Source organism: Lethenteron reissneri, chromosome 36, assembly GCF_015708825.2.
Source record: "Lethenteron reissneri isolate LAM-NWPU_2019-01 chromosome 36, ASM1570882v1, whole genome shotgun sequence".
Lineage (NCBI taxonomy): Eukaryota > Metazoa > Chordata > Hyperoartia > Petromyzontiformes > Petromyzontidae > Lethenteron > Lethenteron reissneri.
Window position 1 is genome coordinate 8472162 of NC_083814.1, and position 24256 is coordinate 8496417.

At 44.7% G+C, this 24256-nt stretch overlaps 1 protein-coding gene across 3 annotated transcripts in view; it reads right to left on the minus strand.

Annotated features, from left to right (window-relative positions):
- Positions 1–24256, minus strand: part of PIK3CD (phosphatidylinositol-4,5-bisphosphate 3-kinase catalytic subunit delta) — a 78290-nt gene that overhangs the window by 24529 nt on the left and 29505 nt on the right. The window contains exons 4-13 of one of the 3 annotated variants that reach the window (XM_061566014.1): positions 23703–23737; positions 22539–22721; positions 17180–17335; positions 12525–12614; positions 10114–10374; positions 8807–8903; positions 5807–5940; positions 4590–4649; positions 2424–2609; positions 494–615 (exon numbers count right to left, since the gene is read on the minus strand). In XM_061566014.1, coding sequence (XP_061421998.1) covers positions 494–615; positions 2424–2609; positions 4590–4649; positions 5807–5940; positions 8807–8903; positions 10114–10374; positions 12525–12614; positions 17180–17335; positions 22539–22721; positions 23703–23737 — 1324 coding nt within the window. Of the gene's footprint in view, positions 1–493; positions 616–2423; positions 2610–4589; positions 4650–5806; positions 5941–8806; positions 8904–10113; positions 10375–12524; positions 12615–17179; positions 17336–22538; positions 22722–23495; positions 23738–24256 lie in introns of all 3 variants that reach the window. The other 2 variants (XM_061566013.1, XM_061566015.1) reach the window with 2 other exon arrangements.

Sequence of the window (24256 nt, forward strand, 5' to 3'; positions counted from 1 at the left end):
CGACTGCTGCTGCTGTTGTTGTTGGGGTTTATCTGAAAGAATGTAATAACATTTTAGTCCACCATCCTAAATGGGCTTTCTGGACCAATGATTTACAGCAGCATATGTTCACGCAGACAAAAACTTTGGACCAATTTCGACTTTCAAAGATATATTGGCAGACTCAGGGCCGCGAAACGAATGCCGCCAGCTCGCTAGATCTGCTCGTCGTGCCGTCTACCACAGAAGCCTCTTGTTTGACGGACTCCATCGACTGTCCTTTAGCATCTCAACAAATTATATTACAGAACCAAGAAGAAGGAATTGCAAAGGTCAAGGCAGTAAGAAAAAAGATCTGTGAGATATATATATAAAAAAAAACTTTTAACATGTGGAAACCTTACTGCAGAGCGCCATGTGGCTTCAAGGTGAATGTGTGCTATGATTGTCCTGTTATTTGCAGCACTGTGGGTAAGGTGGGCGGGTGAGTGGTGGTTGGTGAGTGGTGGGGTACCTGAGGTGTTGCAGGCACTTGATGGCGAAGGATCGTACGTAGCGGTCGGCGTGGTTCGAGTCCAGCAGCTCAAGTGCAGTGACTGGCAACAGCTTCGGCCAAATCTGCAGAAGCGCTTGCATCTGACGGGAACAATGATAGCACCTCTGATTAGCGCGGTTGGCTACGTACCGAGCGAAATAAGTTCGACATACATACATAGCGCTGCGTTAATGAGCTGCCCAAGACAAAGACTGCAGTACACAAATTGATGGACTCTTTGGCAGATGTGCCAGGGCCTTTGCCCACATTGCAATGTGTGCTGGTGAGCTTCTACGTGCTGGTGAGCTCAGTGAGTAAAGGAATAAAGCACTGCTTCCCCACCCATCGGCTCAAGACAAAGAAGTGTTCCTTCTGGCTGAATAACAGCAATGATGATGACAATCGCAATAGAGGTAAAAGGTAAAGATTGAGCCACCGCTGGTGAATGGGCCCCTCTACTAGAGAGCGTATCTGGCCGACTCCTTCACAATGACCAGACATCTTGAAAGCAGTGAGAGTACCCACACTTTAAACCCACCACACGCAACCTGCCGATCGACTTACCGTGGGTGCACGACGCATTCATACTGCTGGGTCGACAGAGATGGGTGGGTTTAACTAACTTGGCAGATCGAAGTGACAACCTCGAAATTGCGAGTTCAGCGTCTTCAAAAGCATTATATATTTTTTTATACCAGAAATGCCTCACTTTGCATCAAGGATAATTTTGAACAAAATTCCTACGTTGTTTGTTTGTCCAGTTCCTTTTAGACTATTACTCCACACGTCGAGGAGGAAATAAAAAATTGCCGTAGAAAACCCACGCAGAGCGTTGCGCATGGGGTTGTGTAACAAATCCAACCGCAGATGTGACAAAAACACGCTATGGGGTTGTCCTCCGCATGGTGCAACACCGGGCTGAAAGAGTTTCTGAAGGACGTTACTTTGTTTCATGACAAGGCTCCAGTCGCAACGTAACTGGAATCTAATCATGCTTCTATTGATTTACCGAAAAAGTTGTTTGTTTTGTCGCCGGTTCTCTTGTAACTCGAGAATCAAAGACAGTAGAAGGTGGATGAGCAATTCAGAGAAAATATGGGAGAGAAATAAAATCCACTTTCCAAAAAAGCAGGCTTGTTCTTTTTTTAGTTGGCAAAACCTGACATTTAACAGCGATCGCCATCAACTCATCAGCCGTCGCCTTCGCTGCCATCTGTGAGTCACAATCGATATTGAGCGAGCAACTCTAGAGAGTACACGGCAGTGCACGTTTGCACAAAGTTATGGGATAGGGGGTGGAGGACCGCATGCCCACTCATCATCCATCCTTCGTGGAAAATCGGCAGACAACTAAGGGACACTGCAGTGGTAAGGCCTGAGTTAATACCTCAGGTGGGCTTTGCATTGGTAGGATGGGGATGGTTTAGTTTTATTCGTATGTTTTTGAGTGATTTGTTTGCTTTTCCTGTACACTTTGCATGACTATCGTGTTTTTGTATTGTTTGTTGTCGTAACATTCTTATCCGCCCCTCCTGGACATCTGTGAAAGAGAGCTTTATAGCTCATCGGATTCTTGGGTCTTTCGGTAAAGTCATGTAGATAGGTTCAAAGAAAATAATCAAAAATAACAAAAAAACTACGACGTTTCGATCGCAACGCAAGCGGTCGTCTCCTGACTTTACCGAAAGACCCAAGAACATGAATTCCTGCGGTCACGAAAGCTTAAGTCAAAATTTAGCTCTTCGGATTCTTCCAGTATCAAAACAATATTCTGTTTAAGAACCAAGGCTAGCTAGCTGGGCGAGAAGAGATCGGACGTCATTAAAACCCAGGTGGATTCCTACGATGAATTCGCAAGATTTTACTTTCACGTGCTGCCCGACATGCACACACACGCACACGCACGCACCTGGGTCACGTCCTCGTGTTTGCCCCACTTGGTGGATAGCAGCAGCTTGGGCAGAATCTGCGGCACTTCGCGGCAGTCGAGCCGCAGGAACCACACCAAGTCTTTTTCGTGCTCAAAGAGCGGCGAGTTGGACTCGCGCTCCGAGATCTCGCGTAGCTGTTGCATGTGCGACTTGGAAGCCCGTCCCTGTTACGGAACGAGACGGGAGGGGGGGCAGGGGGTGAGGGGAGCGGGGGGTGGCGTCAGTCGGAGAGTTGGGCACCAAGAGACGCGGTGATTTTTCCGTTGAGGAGGCGAAAACAGCCGAGCATATTTGAATAAAAAAATACATGCGAGCAGATCGAGTAATATGAACATTTTTTTTCCGTTACGCGTCAGATTTAAATATTCACTCTGAATCCGTTTGACACGTCTGCAACTTTTTTAGACAATGAGCAGTTTAAAAGTTATTTGTCCGAGTCAACGCACATCACGGGATATGTATCGTCTCCAATGCTGATTCATGTTCGCGCCGTATTTTCGATTTCTCCTCCAATGCAGTAGTTTTTGCTCTCATTTCAGATTTACTTTGTTGCCGTACTTAAATAAACGCAAACTTAAAAATAACTTTTATTTGAATAAACTGCACTTGTGTGAAAAAAATGTGTTGAATCACGAGCCTGGTAGCTGTCTGCCTCTGCTCTGCTAAACAGACTGGCGACAGCTCAACATTACAGTCTTAGAATCATGGAATTACCCCCCCCTCCCCCCCGTATAATTTTCTAATCATTTTTTACAGAATTCCAAACATAATAATAAGGAATCAAAATCTTTATTCATCCTGGAGGAATCTGATGAGCCATGAAGCTCTTTGTCCCAGCTGTCCAGTAGGAGCAAGCCACAATGCATATGGCCCTTTGTCAATCCACTGCTGCAGGATGTCCTCCAGACACTGTTTGTCAGTCACGGATGTTGTTCTATCACACTTGCCCACACGCTGTTCAATGCTGGTTGGTAACGTTTATACCACGTCCTAAATTATGAATTTTCACACGCACGAGCCGATGCACGTATCACGAGCATTATAACCGAATTTAAACTTGACGAATCAATGTTATCATCGGTGCATGCCCAGCGACTGCCAAAGCAGCAAAAATGAAAAATGTTTTTCAGAAAAAAACTAAACGGTAATTTGTAAAAGGCCACGAGGCATCCCAGGCTTCAAGGTATAAAACCCAGTATTAAAACATGAAAAATAATGCTTGTGGCTCTTTATTTACAAACAAAGGGCCATCAGTAGTGCTGCAGACATCAGTGGTATTATTTCCAGCTTTGCTTCAATTCATCTTTAAAAATGCACAGCTCTCCCTCAAAGCATCGCAACTGACACAGTACCACCACAGCCAAGTGACTATGGTCCAAAAGAAACATTCTAAATGCTGCTTCTCACAAAGTGACACTTGTTGTCAAAGACATCGTGATTAAGCCATGAAAAATGGTGATGGAAATTACATTTGGCAGCTTGCTACGAAGGCGCATAATTTTCTAATTTCGTGCCCGTTTCCCCCAATGCTTCTACAAAAGCGTAAATTCCACTGTTGCAGCACACATTAAGTAAGACACAGGCGGTCTGTGTTCACGATGAGCAAAGGAAACGATCTTCTTCCCGAATATATCTCCAACCCTTTGATGTTTACTGAAATATCACAAGAATTTAAAACTATGGGGAAACATTCATCCATGCACCATGACCACACCAAGCGAAGCCAACATATTCAGTAAAATAAAAATAGAAATAGTTACGTAATACGCTTAACGTCCCTTCAACTCTACACATTGCGGGTGTGTGTGTTAACCGATGGGGAGCGGTATCGTAGTGGTTAGTGCGCTGCGCTACGAAAGCGACAACCAGAGTTTGATTCCTGCTCACGACCAATTACAGTGGCGAATGTTTCAATCGTCCTGGGCCTCCTCGAAGTCGACTCAGCATTAAATGACGACCTGATGTGGTGTATAAACATTAGTGAATGGGGAGACAAATGCAGCCGGGTGCGGTAATGGCCACTTAACCCCCTAATGTACCATGCTGGCCTTCATAGGTGCTCGCCAACAGCACTTTCCCCAACAGTCTGTTAAGGCTATATGGAGGATCTTTGTGTTAGCAGAGGGTGCATGCACAATGCTTACCCCACTTCCACCATTCTTCATATCAGTTGACTTGGCCACTTCAGCGGCCTTCTCAATAATCTGTGGTACGGTGAGAAAAGACAACAATTATTTGATTAGCAATACTTTGGAATTTCCTTACGGACATTTGCCATTGCAAAAGCCCAATTAATTGAGTAGAAGCTATCCAGGGAACTCCGATAAACCGCACACCAATCAACGATGCTCCCACGAAGTTGGAATATCACTTCGTCTAAACCAATATAATTTCTGAATATGTGAAACTGCCTTGGAAGTGGTAAATAAGTAACACAAACTCAATACATTCACGATGGGAAGTTGACACATCAACGATCATTTGTTTCTGCACTGCCCTCTGCTGACCGCCAAGCAGCACTGCCCACACTGCCCTCTGAAAACCAAGTGCACATGGTGGCTACCCATCCAAGGACTGTCCAGGCTTAAACCTGCTTAGTTTACAATATCTCCACGAGATCGGGCGTGCATCGTGAGTGACGACGTGGTTCAAGGCCTAGCTATGACATCGACAACCGTCGCACACCCATAAAAATCCACGACAACCGTATCCGCAAGCCTGCAAATGGATGTTTTTTTAATAATACGCACGTTTACCCAGTTAATCATTATTCTGGGAAAGCATCCGTAAATTGTATCCGCATGTCTTTACAATAACCAGCATGTGTATTTACTTGTAATCTGGCACCAAATCGGCCGTGTAAATCAGGGCATGGATTGCATTTGTCACCCGGGCTAACCCAGGTTGCGAAACGCGCTGGTGACAAATTCATAATCACGGCGCATCCCTCGCCTACAAGAGAAAAGTGATGCCCAAATCTTATGAAAATTAGTGGTTGAAGTGTCACCCAAGGGACTCGATTATTACCCCACACGTTACCTACATGATTCTTCGATTTTTTTGTTTACAATACTACTCCTCGCTCTAAAGACTCAACGATTGTACAGAGGATATAGACATTTCTAAACCAAAGATTATCAAGGTGAAAACTTTGATCAGTTTTGATGACCTCGGTCCAAGGCCGTCAGTTGTACATAGCTCATCATCAACACCATGGCTTTCTGGTTCCTTCCAGTCAGAAGCGGGCCCCAACTTGACTTCTCTACAGCACCATATACGTCAGCGAGCAACGTCAACAACAGACCGGACCAGCGACGGGCAAATTAAATTTCTTAAAATGTACACGTGTACGCATCGCCACCTTCTCAAACGGTGGGTAGTAGACGGGGCCTTTGCTGTACTCCGAGAAGGCAATGTGCAGAGCGGCGGCGCTGTCCGTGTTGGGGTTGGTGTGCACAGTGCCCATGGGATTCAGCATCTCCTCGTCCATGTCATCTGCACCATGAGCAGGCGGACGTGGTTAAGACCCGCCACCCGCGCAGGCAATGTTCATTTTTCGATTTAAAGCTTTCGTGACTGCAGGGATTCATCTTCTTGGTTCTTTCGGTAAAGTCACGTAGAAGGGAAATAATAAAGTAATAAAAATAAAACATAATAAAATAATTCTCACGACGTTTCGGCCACAACGCAAGCAGCCGTCCTCAGACCTGTTCTTCACCTGAGGACGGCTGCTTGCGTTGTGGCCGAAACGTCGTGAGAATTATTTTATTATGTTTTATTTTAATTATTTTATTATTTCCCTTCTACGTGACTTTACCGAAAGAACCAAGAAGGGACGATGTTCATTGTTACCAGGAATCTAGAAATGGCCTGCGCAAGATGTACCATGCCCTATGTCGATCGTACGAGTGCATGAAGGACCACACCGCCCCCCCCTCCCCATGCAGTGTCTGTCATGGGTGTGTTTTGACCATCTTTCATCGCGCCGGTCGGCAAGGGATGGTGAAATGAGGTTGCGTAGCACCGGTTGTTAGCCGTGGCTGGAAATTTAACTCAAGACTACCGGTTTCATAGCGAAGTGTGCTAACCACTGCGCCACTTCTCAACTCCCCATTTAATAAGAAGAACCCAATAAGCTGTTTGTGTGATTAACAAATCTAAACTTTATCCAGGTCTTGCATATCTAATTTCATAGCACACATTGTTACTGAGGCTGTCTCATCTCTAAATTCTCAATCAATGTTCCCATTTCAAGCATACACCTGATATTAATAACCATAGTTTTAGCTTTCTCCCACGTTTTAAAACAGTGACCACTCACTTACCTATTGCACGTGAATGATTATGCTAAATTGTACATTCACTCGGCAATGATCTTCTTTACATTTTTTATAGAAAAACGAATTCTAGTGTCGGCATGTATGTACATCCAATTATGTCTTTCTCGCCTCAATATTATAACTCCCACTTAATCACAGAAAACAATGAATGGCATGTAGAAACACTCACAGATAGCCTAAAAACATCTTGATATATAGAGGACATCACCGTCTAGGCTACCTTTCAGCTCAGCTCGTCCGTGGTTCCTCAGCGATTGTTAGATGCAAATTGCATGAACGACGCTGCATAAAACTAAACATTATCGTGCTATTAGATTTTTCATACGATTGTGCAGGAAATACAATGTGAAAGAGCAACAACATTCATGTTGCGCTCACAACTCTCACTCCACAAGGTGGCAGTGTCCCCGTCTTTTGTGTCCACTGCACTGTTTAGCGAGGTCATTTGTTTTCAAGGTCAAATATGGATCTAATGCGAGCAGGCTGTGCACAGAATTAAAAACAACGCTGCTTTAAATTAAAATCCCACTTCGACTTGCAACACCATGAACACAAATCGGAATAAAGCGCCGGCAATTGACACTCTGTAAACAGTTACACAAGCTAACTCGATTATCGTGATGACAATTTCATGACGGGAAGGAAACAAAGCAATAAAAGGAAATAAAACTGAGCTGTATACTGCCTCCAAAAAGGCAGTGAACAAAACTGCCCTCTCAAAACTACACAATTCCTCACTACAAAACTTATAAACTAACTGTAACATAGTCTGGCGCTCGAACACATCCAATATTCCTTTATTGCGAAACATTTTGGCATGTGGCTTAAAAATATATATTGGTTTTTAAGAGGCACTGAGACTGGACATGGTCACGTAACTCGACAGCAGTTGAGTCACATGGCACAAATATCCAAATCTGGTTCCAGCACCTGCTCATATTCCGATGCCCTCTTCGGCGGTGGCTACATAGCTCCCAGTGGAAACCACTGCCTGCCAAGCGAGTGCTTACTCTTCCTTGACAGCGTTCATCAGGAAAATCCTACATACATGTCCACGTACATATCTACGCGATGTCTGCTCTCCACAGCAATCGTTACATATTGCAACCTCCAGTGAACCTTCACTCATTCTCCTCTGTCGACCCCATCATCAAGAACCCCCCTTCCCCCAGCGATCAGTGTTGTCGACTCCCTGCCTTTGTTCAATTTCACCCTCAAGACTTTCCATTCTAGCGCTTACAACGGACTACCTCTACAAACTATATATATACACACACACCGTTTGTGTGCAGCGTATTGAAATTCGGTCACATTTTGACGCTCTGTATGTCGGGATGGTATCGTATCGGCAACTTCACTCATTGTTTAATCTTATTTTTTCAAAATGCGTTCAACTGCCACACTGCAGGTCACAACTGCTGGACCCAGCAATTCCCTCCCAACTTCACCGTTCCCAAAAGCTCTTATAATAACCTTGATAAATTCAAAAACGTGCTTTCCAGTACAACTTTGAAAGTGCCCTTTATCGTAGGCCTGTGCTCAGCAACTGTGTTTGAACAAAACAAAGGCATTTCTCGGTGTGATTTGTGGCGCCTCTCTCAGCGTCACCAAACCCTGGGGAATCCAGGGCAGACATTTCACAAGCGCAATGAGGATAATTCTGAACTGTCACGAGGTTTTGTTGGCATTAAGCCCACAGCACGAAGTATTGCGCTTGCTAAACATGTGGAAATGCATAATACACGTTTTTTGGGTTAGATCGCGAAAATATAAATGTGTCGTTAAACCCGCCACCACCCGACACAGCCAATTATTTGGGTGGTTTGTCACGAAAAACGGAACATGCCAATTCGTTACCAGTACAGCGCACCGGTGTGTCAGAGAGCAAATCCACAACGTTTACAATCTGAGTACGATGTTTCGCGAGTTATTACAACAAGCGTCGTCAGGAGGACAGACAGATTTGATGTGGAAATGGCTCTTTAGCGGCGAGCCAAGGATGCCGACTTGCTGGCACCAACCTGGAAAGGATGACCATGTATGGAGCACGGCCTCCCCAGCCCTGAGCTGGTCTTTGTAGTCAAATACCATCGCATTCACCCAGGCAATGGGAAGGTCCTGTAGTGGAAAAAAACAAATTCAGACGTTCGGTTCAAGTGTCAAGCAGTCGAGTCACCGGGGTGTCAGTGTGCACAGCTTTTTGCAGATCAATGATGTGTCTAGTGTAAATTGACTTGCACCGTGCGAAGCAACAGCAACGGTGCTGTTGATTTGCAGGGCAACAAACAGAACATTAGAAAATATCCGACGTGTCCTTCATAAAACAAAAGAGATTTCTTATCTCAATCGGCGCTTAACTGGTTATGCAGCTCAGCTACGTATTGGGGAACCAATTGGCTCTTAATAAGAATAACTATAATGTATAATCCACCTCTGGATGAAGGACTCCTCATGCCATATGAGGTCATAAGGGATATTGGCCATCACTTCACCACACTGGCCAGTGTGAGCTGATGGTGCAGAGCATAGATGTCGGAGCATAGTACAGCATAACGGATCTTGCTGCACTACCCTATAATACGTAGGACTTCACGAACAATATTATCCATAACAAAGGTTTTTTTGGGTTAGATCATGTAAGTATGAACTTGTCATTAAGCCCGTGTGCTGAAGTAGTAACTAACTGGCACGTTTTGATTACGTGACAAACCTTACTAATTGGCTGTGCCGGGTTTAACGACCTACGTATACTTACGCGCACTAACCCAAAGGAAACCTTTATTAAGCCCTTCCCTATTCTGCCCACAACATAGCCCCCAGCGGCCGACAGCTATTCTCATACTGTGGCCGTCACCCATCCAAGCACGATCGAGGCTCAACCTTGCTTCGGTTCCAAGATGTTATCTGGCGCCTCGATGGTTAGATGTTATCCCTGATCGCCTGGTATACAGGAGGTCGTGGGTTTGTATCCGACGCTGACGCCTGCTGAAAATTAGAAGTTTGCATGTTCTTCCCGTGGTTGGGTGGATTTTTCTCTGGGTCCTCTGGTTTTTCCCTCCAAATTTAGAAACATGCGCTGAGGGTATTTGGCTGCTATCGATTTCCACGTGATAAGCCACTTTGTTGGGCTATCGTTTGTGAGCCAGGTCGCTTCTTAAAAAGAGCTACGTAGCTCAGTAGGCCTTACCCAGTTAAAAAAACAGAGATCGGTCAAGACTGGGTAAATTCCCTGGTCGCGGGCAGCTTGCCCGTTATCTCAGGACAAACGGCGGCACGCGTGAGCACGTGCCCCCTTCCGAACCCCCCCCCCCACCACGCCCTCGCTCACCGAGCGACGAGCACGCTTGCCGACGCTGCTCTTGCCCATCGTCTTGTCGGGTTTGATGGCCTTGCCGCGCCGGCCGCTCTTGCCCTCGAACTCGGCGTAGAGCACGAGGCAGAGGCGAGCCGTGCGTGGGAGGTCGCCCGTCAGCACGTCGAACTCGAGCCGCTCGTTCCACGTGAGGTCGGCGCTCGCCGGCACTTCGGAGCTCGTCACCGTCTTACTCAGCAGCTCCGAGCCGTGGAAGAGGCCGGCCTTCACCACCAGCTACGACGGTCGAGAGAGTTTGTGGAATTTGTGCGTGTGTGCGCCGTGTGTGTGTTTGCGACATGCGAGGTTGTGCGTGTGTGCGTTTGTTCGGCGTGTGGAGTGTTTTTGAGTGTGCGTGCAAATTATTGTGCAGTAGCGGTGTCAAATGGTTTGTTTTGTTCATTTGTACGTGTGTGCATGCGTGGTTAAGTGCGATTGCAAAATGCATGTATGCATGCGTGTACACGTGTGCGTTTGTTTGGTGTGCAACGTGTTTTTCAGCCAGCCAGTGTGTGTGCGTGTGTTTATTGTGAAGCAGCGTGTAAAATGTTTAGTTTTGTGTGTGCGCGTGTGCCCAAGTGTGCAGTGGAAGATTGTGTGAACAGGCGTAAAAAAGAGATTACGTGTCTGCCGAGTACCTCTACCTAGCTGCCAACTGAGCCTCAGGTGCTTCAGGTTCAAGTCCCATTACTCCATAAATATTTACACTCATGAGTCAGACCCCTCCTGGATAATAGCACTCGAAGGCCAGTGAAGCTCTCACTGCTCTTAGTTGAAAACAAGACCTAAACGTTATCGTATAGGCTTACACCTTTCAACAGGACAATGAAAGGATCGAATGATAAACAGTGACATGGATGATGGTAACACTCAAATCGCTCGATTACATTTAATTCGCGTGCACAAAAGCGTGATGGGTATCAATTCAATGTTTCGTTTAATACCGAGTGCTATACGCACCGGGAGGAAAAGTTGATTGCCACTAGGATTGTTTGCAACACTTGCCAGTAACGTCTTGTGTTAATTTAGACATGTGACTGCCCGTTTCTACTGCCAACAGCAAAAGAAAGGTAATGGAGATTCAAGCGATTAGAGAAATTGGCACACTCATGCTGGCCAATGTATTATGTTTTCTGATAATGTTCAACAGTGTTACGCTCCAATGCACATGATACTTGACAAGGGCTCTTGCTGTGAACATGACCAAATGGAGAGAGAAAAAAATACAAAAATCCAGGCAGATGAGGATGAGATTCAAAGCACTGAGAGATTCGAGTTTAAATTTTATTATGCTTAACCAGGTGAGAACTCAAGAGGCCAGAGGATAAAATGAATTTTCAAGAGTGACCTGGGTTAGCAGAAAATACAAAAGAGAAACAAAATAAAGGATAAAAAGAACAGCTGGATTGTTTGTGTCGATGGTAGCAAGCGCCTGCGATGGAAAAACGGTGTTTCTTTGCGATGGCAATAACTCGTTTAGGATGGCCATGGACATGGGGGCACGTACAATTCACAAGCCGCTTGTGAGCGCGCCGACTTACCGCTTCAACTGCTCAGGCGGACGAATGAAAGGCAATGAGCAACATCAAAGTTAGCAGGGCATTCCAAAACGTGAATCACTAATTGGTCTCTGGATATCCAGTACGCCACATACGTGTCGCTTATAATAGCTATCGCAATGCGACTTCAGCGGGCTACTGTTGCGTAACTATCATTTGTACAATATGAATATATTTTAATGACTTGCAATTTCAATCAGATCTGTAAACGATGATAAAAAATAACCTATCATAAAGGAAAATAGTGCAGGCTGGAAAGCCATAAGTTTCAAACAACACGCAAATGTGTAAAAAGCACTCGGCCTTTGTGTTTCCTGAAAGAGAACCACAATGCACTTCTTCAGGAAATGGTGATGGTTTTTGCATTATGCACAAAGGTCGAGTGCTTTTTACACATTTGCGTGTTGTTTGAAACTTACGAATTTGGAATTTACCGAATCCACCGGGACTCTAACATCGCCGGTAACCTCTCGTAGATGAGGCTGACCGGGCTTTCCATCATTTGCCTTGTCCATGGGTCCAAAAATGGCTGATGAGTCCGACCCGGGACCGATAAGACTCTGGTGCAGCTCGGGCACACATTTCCGAGAGGGATGGAGGCTTTTCTCTAATATGACAAAAACTCTCTCTTAATTCGTGGCTTTTAAAGGTGACATGCAGGCTGCGACTATCAAAGATAAGCCCCCCCCCCCAGCCGCTGTTGCCAGGGGGGGGCACAGAAGTCTCCGTGATTGAGCGGGACGTTTCAACTCCTCCGGTGGGTTTTCGAAGTGGGTGCGACGTGAAACGATGTGAAACCGGTGCAGGGTGGGGATTGGGGTACGGTACCTTCATGGCTTCGTCAGTGTTCACCTTGCTGGCCTTCACCAGGGTGATCTGGTATGGTGCCGTGATGGACCACAGCAGGTCTCCCGCTTGCTGGGGAGAGGAACCAAGAAGACACTCAGAATCCAAATGACAAATTCTATATGAACCCCCTCTCTTGTCTGTGCACCTGATAGGCTCACAGTGATGACATTACCATTACTGTAAAACCTTGCATTGAGAGCATAATTCGTCCCGGAAACGTGTTTGTAACCCAAAGCACTCGCATATCAAAGCACTAGTATATCGGTTGTGATCACGTGACGCTCGGCAGACAAAGTGTACACGTACTACTCGTATTGCAAGACCTCGCTCGTTCATGAAATTCATATTTATTTAAAAATTTGCTCGTCTTGCAAAACACTCGCAGACCAAGTTACTCGCAATCCAAGGTTTTACTGTACTCTATTTAAGACCAAAACAGGAAGACTTCACAATTATGGTTAATTGCATGATGAAACGGGTTGTAATCACCAGTGAAACGTCGTACTCCAATTGTAAATGTTGTGAGTTTACTCTCCAGCACGTTTCGTTTCCGTGACAAATTTATTAACTGGCTGTGTCGGGTGGTGGTGGGGCAACGACACATTCATGTTTACGCTATCTAACCCATAAACCCTTTATAATTAAAAATATTGGGTCGCTAAAGCCTCCGTTTTATACGGGCAAATCATTTCCAAAACCAACACAGGTCTCCGAAACGGTGAGCCATGAACTGTGCTCGATCAAACCGGAGCTTCACTGCGTACATGTACAGCCCTTTTGACAATCCGCTGCCCAATGAGAGTCTCTCCATGCCATGTGGGTCATGGGTGGGGAATAATTGACCATACTTCCCCACACAGGACATTGCAAGTCGGTGACAGCAGGGAACAGAGCTGTGAGAGAACAGGAATACAGGAGAAACAAAAAATGTCCCCCGCACTGCACTTTGCTGCCCACAATGCCATCTGTTAAACACAGTGGTTACGCGTGCAAGCACTGTCCACCAACCTCATATCTGCAAAGCTTCCAGGGCATAAACAAGATTGGGCACATTCCGGGTGATGTAGTCATAGTCCGAGTTTGATCAAACCCTCATAAATACCAAGACATAAATGCTAAAAGAGGCCAGGTCCCATCTAAGCTACTGTAAAAACTGTTCATAAGCACAAACTAGCTGCTATTAATCAAGTTATCGTGGATTATTACCAGGCATGTAATGATCTATCAATTAAAATCGACTCTTACAGTGGCGGTCAGTCACAGTGAATGTCCTGAGCGAGTGATGGAAATTCCATATTTCTATGGCTGGGGGAAACTCTTTAGAGGACAACTACTGCTGCCTTCCCTGCTAAGTTAAACTAATTTTATCAACCCTGGAGGAATGATGGGCTGAGTCAACCCCCAACCAGGATTTGAACTCACAACCTTCTTTCTGGTTATGAGCGGCTCTCTTTCTACAGCCAAGCCACCCGGTCAGATACACTGACGATGAATGTAGAGATGTAACATAAAACAATCGATTACTTTACGATTCCCTTAAGTTCCATGTACTGTAATTGGTTCACTCACAAAATGTAGCCACTAGAGGTGCTATATTCTCTTAAGAATCATTTGTTTTAAGGTGCACATGGCTAAAATGTTTCCTAATTTTATAGTATTCTTTTAACTTTATTTTCCGTGTCCATTGCCATCATTGTACCCAAATCCTATCATTCTTTATATCCTGTAAAGCGTTTGGATATGCGGCTGCATGTAGACACCCTATAAAATGTCAATTATATTGAATTCATTACAATAAAAAAGCATTGCTTCTTGAAACAAACCATGACCTCAGATGACAACAATTCATTGAATCGCAAGAGGAGCGGACCATGCAATGCCTAATTAATACAGCACCCATGATAGAGTTGAAATCCTAAACGACCCAATGCTTAGAGAGTCGAAAGACTTCACCAGTCACCGTATCGTATCAAAGCTAATCGCAAAACACTAAGTTTCAACACCTCCGATAACCACCAGCTTTTCAAATCCATTACTTAATAGACATGTGTGGTCCACATGTGAAGTAATATGATTTGCTCATGGCCTCATTGGTGGCTCGTGATAGCTGAAGTCTTAACGCAGCTTCTTAAATGGATTATGACCGCACACGTTGAAAGCAGAAGGGATGATGTGGATCTTAAGCCTGCTGACCATATGGTGTGGTATATACTTTTAGGCCAAAGTTAACTTTACAAACTTTGAGCTTATATGAGAAAGCAGCCCTTTCAACTGGCATCTAACACAAATGTCGTTCACAAGTCTAAATGAGTCACCTTTTTTAGTGCTCGTTGAACAGAAAGCGGGTGATTTATAATGTACTGTTACTTTGGCATGCAACAAGACCAACATTTTATTTATAGAGTTTGGCGTCTGCCGATGTACCACGCACCGTATTTAACCATCTACCCATTCATATTTCTTCCCTTTTATACATGCATAAAACAAACCATGTTGCTCGGTGGCTGATCGAGTGGGCTCACCAAGCAGAAGGTTGGGGAGTTCACATCCTGATTGCAAAGTGACTGAGTCGATCATCCCTTCAGGGTCAATAAACTTAGTACCACTTCGTGGAGAAGTCAACAGTGGTTGTGCTATGGAGAGGCTTGGCCACACAACTGGAATGTGGAAATTCTACCACTAGCTCAGGGCACATAACAGGAGCTGAGCACTGCTTCAATGCTCACTGCTCATCTGAATAATAAATAATTATCATAAAACAACAAAAGAATGCCCTAAAGAAACAAAGAAAAGCAAAGAATGTAAGCTGTGTTTCCTCTAAAACAGTAAGCCGAGCCTCCCAGAGATGTCACCACACTTTGGAATGTGCAGACGTGTCTGTCTAAGAGGTGGCTGTTTGACTGTCAGTGAGCCTGATAGAGCACAGAGGAGTTCCAAGAAACTAAGTGACCCAAGCAGGAAGTAGAACACACTCCACACATCACACTCACACCTGCAAGATGTTTTAGTTTTAACCTGGGTACGTAAGATTTATAACCCTCCACAGATATATTCATATATATATATATACCAAGTGAAGTTTTGACACACCAATCCACTTCGAATGTTCGTTTATCTTAGTAATTTAAACGAGGTATGGGTCAGTTCGTGGTGGAACCATGTACCAATTCGTGATATAATATAGATTACGAAGCTGATGATGCATCAATCAAACGACACGTGTAAGAATCAATGTTCTTATATATTCTTTGGTTCTTTCGGTAAAGTCACGTAGGTGAAAAAATAAAATAAAAACAAATACATTTTAAATAAATATAGAAATTTCACCTATGTGACTTTACCGAAAGAACTAAAGAATATGATCCTTGCAGTCACGAAAACTTCAAATCTAGAATGTTCTTATATTTGTCTCATGTAAACGGCTTTTGCCAATATTACAATCAGCCACTGCAGGTGCAGTCATTCACCGAAACGTTTCAACGAAATGATTCTGCAGTGGATTAGCGACCCTCCACTGAATCATCGCAATGTGAATTTGGTTCACCCACAGTTAGAATTAAACAAGCAAAACCAAGCGAATGTGCAAGGCTACGCAGTCTTCCTCTCATTCTAAAATGCCCATGACAAAGCTAAAATATCTTCTTGGTTCTTTCGGTAAAGTCCCTGCAGTCACGAAAGCGTTAAATCGAAAGCTAATATACTTGCATGTTTTCAATATGTATACGATGAACACGTAAAAATGTATTCCCAAGCACTCATCTATATTTAATGGCCAAGCAAAACAGCCAGGAACAAGACGAATAACCAGATAATCGATCAGATGGTCGAAACCGACACCAATTATAGGCGATACTTTTAAGGCCAGACCATTCATGTTCGATAGCCAAACGCTCATTTAGTTTGCATCTGATTTATCAATATACGATGGTTGCCGCCATCTTATTTTTGAATATGGACAGTGTCGTGTAACAACAGGCAGCTTATAATTTAAAGGTGCCGAGGATAATGCCACAACACGAATAAGTAATTGTATTTATTTGCACAGTTTTGTTTTTACATGTAAATATATTAAAACGGTGCTAGTCATGAGATGATAAAAATAAAATCCAATTTCAATCCTCAGCGAGCAGTGATGAATGTCAGTGAATGGCCATGGGAAATTAATACCAAGAACTACTTCCTTCTTAACGTCACTTCATTAGGCTTCTAACCCACATGAGATATAACACATTTTACATACCCAGCAAACACCATACAGTGTTTGTAGCATGGAAACTAAACAAATATAATTCTCAAAAATTCAAGCGCTGGAATATGCCAAATTAAGCGACAAAGCATGGATTTCTACATACGTTCATTGGCGATTAGGTTTGAGATCACAAACCCTCGAGAAACCGGTTTAATCACAGTCGGCTGCTTGGATTCCATCCCGGGAGTTTCAACGGTGCCGGTTAAATGCTCCAAAAGTATTAACCACCACCCCCCACAGTCCATCTACTCCGACCGCCTACCAATTTGGTGCTCTTGTGCCGCTCATGCTGATGCTGCCGCTGATTACGAAAACGAAGTTGTTTATGGGCCAAAGGGCAGCCCTTTCTCGCCGCCCCCCAACCCTCCCAATGCACCGAACTCACCTTGTTTTTCACAGGCAGCGAGGGTGGCTTGGAGGCTGAGCGAGCTCTGCTCACGACCTCCATGTTTGTTTCGGCCTGGAAGAGTTTGACGATTGTGGAGCTGTGCACCATGGTGAGGCTTGGGTTGGTCTCGGCGTAGATACAGTTGCGGATGTACTGCGTCAGCGGAAGGGGCAGAACGGGTTATGTTGAGAACAGGAAATTAAATAGGACTTTAATGCATTATTATTACCACCATCGCGTCGCCAATTCACTGCTCATCCTTAGTTGCATTTAGAAGTGGTAATATATTGACACGTGCGTGCGTGTATATGTGCCGCACTTTGACAATGGCCTCCCCCATGCCATGTGGGTCACGGAGGTTATTTGACTAGACTTCACCGTGCTGGTCAGTGTGGATTGTCCTGCAGATTGTCCTGCACTACACTGTTACCCACAACATAGCCCCCCCAGCAGCAGCCTATACCACTTGTAATGCACGATGGGTGCCCATCCAAGCACTATCCAGGCTCAAACCTGCTTAGTTTCGAAGATCTGACGAGACTAGGAGCATTCTGGGAGATTTAATCATAGGCAAAATGATCAAATACAGCTACAACACGAACATGACTTGCACATCTCCCTTACATCAAAGGTATCAGCGTCAATGGGATTTTAACAGGAAATAAGTGACTTTGATATATATATTCACATGCAAAACTCTACAGTATTCATTAGGACAATGTTTAAAGTGAAAATTACAGCTCATCGCATGAATAGTGAAAATTAAATATGTACGAAATTAGACGCGATCAATGAGATTGTGGCAGATCAAACGGGATACATTCATACATTTTTTATCGCTTCAACAGAGCCGTCTAGCTCCCTCTGTAATTTCGTACACCTGGTAAACCCCGCTTGTTAACGCATCCACTGATGAGGCCTGCAGAGTTTGTCACAAGGTGGGTGCCGTTCAACACAATTTAAAGTGGGGCGTTTAGTATGGAAGTGCCATCAGGAGTGCAACAGCCGCTCCGCTCTTGCACACAGTTGTGGGAAATATTAATTCGGCATGCAAAATCAACAAGCGTAATGAATCCTGGTTAATACGGGGCCCGGTGTAATAGCTGTGAAGCAACTGAGCCCAACAACCTTCTCAAAGTCACATGGCTGGCTTCAGCAGTGAGTTGGGCGGACGGACCACACGGATCAATTGTACATTTTAGAGGCTAGGAAACCCTGCCCATGTATAAGCGGTAAACTATGACGGGTGAAACAATATGTCCAGTGAAAACTGCTACATTCTACAAACTTCTGTAAAAAAAAGAAAATCCCCACCAAGTGTATGCATGAACAATGTACAGTTATTCCTCATTTAAACACAGTATATGCGTTCCTGAAAAGTGCCACGTTAAGCAAAAATGCGTTAAGCGAGGAATGACTGTATATACATTGCGAGGCATGCATAAATATGTAAAAACGTTGCACATTTGAATCACATCTGCACTATAAAGTCAGAATTCAGCCATCCCATGGCGGGACAAAGAACTGAGATGAGGGTACGCGGCCGTATCATTCCGCACGTTTACTTCCCAGACCGTTCAGCCATGCAGCTCAAGAAAGTAGTTCGTCATCTACCGCTCAGAAACCGTGCGTTCCGTGTTGTGCCAATAGTCTTCCCGGGTGGAAGAACGAGGTTATAGGGAAAATGTGCTGTGTGAACATGCGTTAAGCAACGACTTACAATGTACTGTATGTGTTAATGAAGCCCTCTACAAAATTTACCTTGCAAAACAAAGCCACGATAATTTTTTTCTGACAGCTGTGTGGCAATGTGAGGAGGAAACCAGTTCCCACAAATAAAATTTTAAAAAATTCATCACGTATACGACGAGGGGGTTAATACGGCGAAGCCTTCGACGGACAGATTAAAAAACCCAATGCTGTATGTACTGCCATCTCCTGAACACCTCACAGCCTAAGACGACAACAACCGCCGTCTATTCTAAAGGTCCAAACAACCTTAACTCCGCTTAACTTGTACAATCTGATAAGTATAGGCCCATTCGGAGAGATTTACCGATTTAGTGGTATGCAATATATGTAATCGTACATGCATATTTGTTATTTTAGATCATTTGTTTTAATAATGTATAAAAACAAGCGCATTGTAATGCATAATCAAGTCATGGTTATTAATGTTTTACTCTTACGCCCCATGATATTTTTATCTATCACCAAAACAATAAAACACAATATAACGTGTTTTTTTTCAAAGTGTCAAAACCTTTGACAAAATGCTAAGAATAGTTTATTTTTTCGAGCACTTAAAATATTGGGAAATAAGAAAATAAAGATATAAATCTCACGTTAATATTAATTACCCGTATTGTGCAAAGGTTTATTTGCACAACACGTATTGGATTGTATTGCTACAAGGTCTACAGGGCCCTGCACAGATGTACAGTTGAGCCGTTGTGAGGTCTACGGGAGTGGGTCAAAAAATTAGTGTACACGTGACATCTCTAGGGGTGTGCACGTGACATCTCTAGGGGTTACACGTGTGTGAGATCTCTAGGGGGTATGTGTGAGATCTCTACGGGGATACGTGTGTGATCTCTAGGGGGTATGTGAAACATTTCTAGGCGAGACACGCAACATCAAGTTGATTTGTTTAGCCAGCAGAGAACTCAAGAGACCAGGGCTAGTCTCAAACGCAAGAGTGACCCGGGTCACTAAGCTACCATCTCTCTACAACATCATGCTGTGGCCCAGTGTCGATGGAACAATAATGATCATTATAATGAATTACAGCCCTTTGTTAATCCACTGTTGGCCGAAGGCCTCTTGCTAATGCCGTGCTGTCGTGGGGGGCTCGATGACCCCACTTCACAACGCCGATCAGCGTAGATTCGTGAAATGGAGGCCAAGGCCCGGTTCGAATATCACTCGCCAGTGGCTTCAGCCACGGCAAGGAGTCGAACGAAGGTCGCTGGGTTCGCAGCACAGTACGCCGGGCACTGCGATTGTTAACAGAGGATAGACTGAACCCAGCTGTAAGGACCCCCAGCTGTAACCTTCCGACTCGCGGAGATGAGAGAAAAAAAAACACTATTTGGCAAAAAACATGTTTTCAAGTTCGCTACAAATTGTAAGTTAAATGGAAAACATATGAAAGGGTGAGTTATACAGCTCCTATGTGGGAGCGAGCGAGAACGCAGTTAATGATTAATGTAATACCAGCCAAACTGTGTATAACGATTGCTGTAAATAAATAATTTCTGGAGAAAAGAGCCACAGAGCACAGGTGAGTCGTTGAAGAAAGCGTGGGTTTGGAGAAGCATGTGGCCAAGTCTGAATGGAAAACTTAATTTCACAAAAGTACATCTAATGGCAATAAAGATAAAGTAATAGACAGCCCTTTGTAAATCTACTGCTGGATGAAGGCCTCCGCATGCCATGTTGGCCACGGGGGTTATTCGACCATACTTCACCATGCTGACCAGTATAGGTGGGTGAAGGGCTGGTGGAGGGTGGGGCGCAACCCAGGAATGGTTCAGATGTCACTCGCCACCAATGTTATCAATGGTCGGGTGATAACCAATGCATCACCAGAGCACCCCACAGGTGCGTACATTAACATTATATTTTCACGATGTAATATTAATTTACCGACAACGTAAAAAACAAATCCCAAAAATATTCCCCCAGAGGTTTATGTGAAAATGTGGTGATGTGAGAACAGGGGTCTCCCACAGAATAAATAAAACAGCTGTGGTCGTTACCATTGCACTAACTGCGAACGTGTGTCAGCCGCTGCGCTCAAACAAGAGCATTTCTGAAGCCCATTAACTCATTAACTTGTGCCCCACAACCAATGCACAGACCACATGGCTCTCTTCACAGAGCGTCTCATTTTCTCTCCACATTGCATTCCAGTCAGCAAGTCAAACTGAAGTGGGTACATCAACCCACTTCGTGCCGTTCAATGAAAACACTCGTCCGACTTGTGCATTTCGAAACAACAGCCAAGTTACAAGCAGCAGCAGCACAACACTGAGAACAGCTGCTGCCTGTCTATCTGTATCAGTGTTGTGGTTGGTATTGAGGTTAGGGGTGATGATAGATTCGTGCGGTAGGGTGAGGGTTAATTTTAGTAGCAACGATAAGTTAAAGGGGGCGAGTGGTGTTAAGATTAAGTGTAACGTTACGTCTAGCTGTCATCGATACTGTTGGTAAAGTTTCCAATCAAGTTGAGTTCGTGGGGTTTTGTACATGATCATGAATTATGTTAAATTAATACGCCTAAGGGAAAAAAATACACTTTGATAAACATTTTTCCCAAGCATCGAAAAAATGTTGGTCGCACAAAATTCTGTATGAGGATCAATGAACTAATTAATACAGAAAGGAAAAGTATTGTAGGAGAGAACATACATATACAACTATTGCGAAAGGCTTTGGAAACAAGGAAAACATTGTAAAAGTCCAGTCTTATGGTGGCACGGCGAACAGTATTGAAAAGCAAAAACACAAGATGATATAGTGTAATGTACTGAAAAGTGGTCAAAGTTATAATGATCGTGCCCACTGAAAGCTGGGCTGAAGACAGATCCAAGCCGACAACCACCAAGAAGATTTCGAAAGAGCCGACTGGCTCTGAGGTCGATACCTACAGGCCTACCCCCGGTGACTCCGCCAAACATAATAACAATTACATAATTCAGAGCACATTGTCAATCCACTACTGGATTAAGGACCCCCACTACCCCCAACCCATCCCTTCATGTAATGTTGGTCGTAGGGGATGTTTGGCCATACTTCAGCATATTCATAATTTAACACATTATTTCCCAAAGCGCTTACCGCTGTGCCACTGCACCAACGCTTTTGTAAAAATGATCGTATTGCAGATTAAGTTGGTGGACCTATGGTTAGATAGGAGGGAGTTTGCGGTTGATGAGAATGGCCCATGGAAGTGGATATCACAGAGCTACCTCTGAAATCCCTTAAAATGACCTAGTACATAGAGCAAAGGTTCCCACTTTCGTACCCACTCTACCACATGAGGGCAATGTTAATGGCATGACAGCTAAACCCATATCATCATTCTCAGTGTTGTAATATAGCCAACTGAAGCAAAAAAACAGAATTAGAGTAAAATTATTTTTGTGCAGTCATCGCTGAACAGGCTGAGCAGCCTATCAGCTCCCTATGCTGCCGGGGCTCGACAGAAGCAACTGTGCCCTGCCAAGCTCAGCAGCGCTCTGACCTCCGAGCCACCCTGACACCTCGATGACAATAAACTTCACGGCAATGTTGACAGCAAAGATCGCAGTCGAGTGGACTAAACAAACACAGTGTCAGTGCTGGGCCCCACCTGGAACTGGCTGAGTGGATAATCCCCGTAGATGTACTCGTTGGCCCGAGTCACTTTCAGCACAAAGTCATCGTGCCCCTCGCTCGTGTACTGGGGCTGATGAACGCTGAGCCGTTTGCGCAAGGCCTCCGTCTTCAGCTTCAGAGGCAGTGCCGACACAGACACCTGCACTGAAAAGCTCTCCTATGACACGTGAGACACAAAGGGGAAAATCTGGCTGAGTGGAGAGAACGCATTGACCGCAAGGCTAACCTGGGCATAAAACACTTGACCCCCCCTTCTCCCGCCACCCATAGCGATCGATGTAGCAGCCTCTAGTGGCTGAAGGGGCCGCATTAACACATTCGTTATGGACAACGTACACGATTCGAAAAGCATCCATTCTTACACACGTGATTAGATTTGAATATTGTGAGTGTGTGGAATCAATTTTCATCGAGTAATTGAATGTTGCAGCGCATTCTCAAGAACCATTGACTCACTGAGGCACCGATGTCATCAGGAACTGTGAATATTGCGACGAAGACTAAAGAAATAGAGCTGCGTGCGTCTTCCAAAAGCGATTTGTTAAACTGCCATGATTCAATGACACAACTCGGTTTGAGAATTTATTATTTTTGGCCGCATGCTCCTTATCTCGTTATAATTGTTTCCCACTTTTCTGTCTAGTTTATATAGTTTTAGTTGCTCCATTAACACAAATGTAACATTGTCATACTATTTGTCATATCATTTTCATGAATACTCATGTGTATTATTCGATCCACAAGGTTCGATGCTCAACAATGAATTGACGAATCATTTTATTCCTCCTAAATCAATCGCTTAAAATGGCTTTTTACACTCACAAACCGTGCATATTTTTTGGCGATATTGGTGGTCGGCGTAATTCACTCCTGCTCCGCTATTAGGGTTGGGGTCGGGGGGGGGGGGATGTGCGTGCGATGTGAAGCCTACGGAGCAAGAAAGCTGGCTTTTCTCGAAGGAAATGCACACGATGAGGTTGGGTCGGTGGAGCCGGTTGCTGCACAGCTCCGGCAGCCTGTCGGTGGGCTCCAGGATGGGCGGCTGGCTGTACTGAAGCCACTCCTGCCAGCTCTGGCCCTGTCGCTCAAGCACCTTCTTCTCGCTCAGCTGTCGCATGTTCGTGCGGAAGTCATTCACCTCGGGGCTCTTGAGCGCATCGAACTCGTGCAGACCTGCACGCCCGTAAACATGCGCGGGGATTACGCTTTAACAACAAGCACAACTTATTTGTCCAGTGCCGTATTTAAGAGACAGTGTCGCGAGGCTGACCTCCTGTGTCGAAGCTCGAGCGTAGTGGACAGCGGTGACTATCGACCACACGCGAAAAAATGTTTGTAAAGTCTTTCTTTGGAACGTTTCGTAAGATCGGATGGATCGAAAGTTGTCAACTGGCAGAGCGTTCCAGACTGACGGAGAGGCGACTCGCAACGCTCTGCCGCCCATTACGGTTCAGGTCGACGGCATTGCGAGCAAGGATTTGCCGGCCAATCGCCAACGTCTGATCGGATTGCGAACTGCGAGCTATTCAAAGAGGTAGATGGCCGAGACTGTTCTGTCAGAGCCCGGTGAGTAACGGATGAAACTTTGTACTCGATATTGTTTCTTAATCTACAGCCATCATCTATCTGCAGCAGTAGCAACGGCAGAAATATTAGCCTGGCAGAAGCTTTGTTTTTTTACGAGCTCAGTAC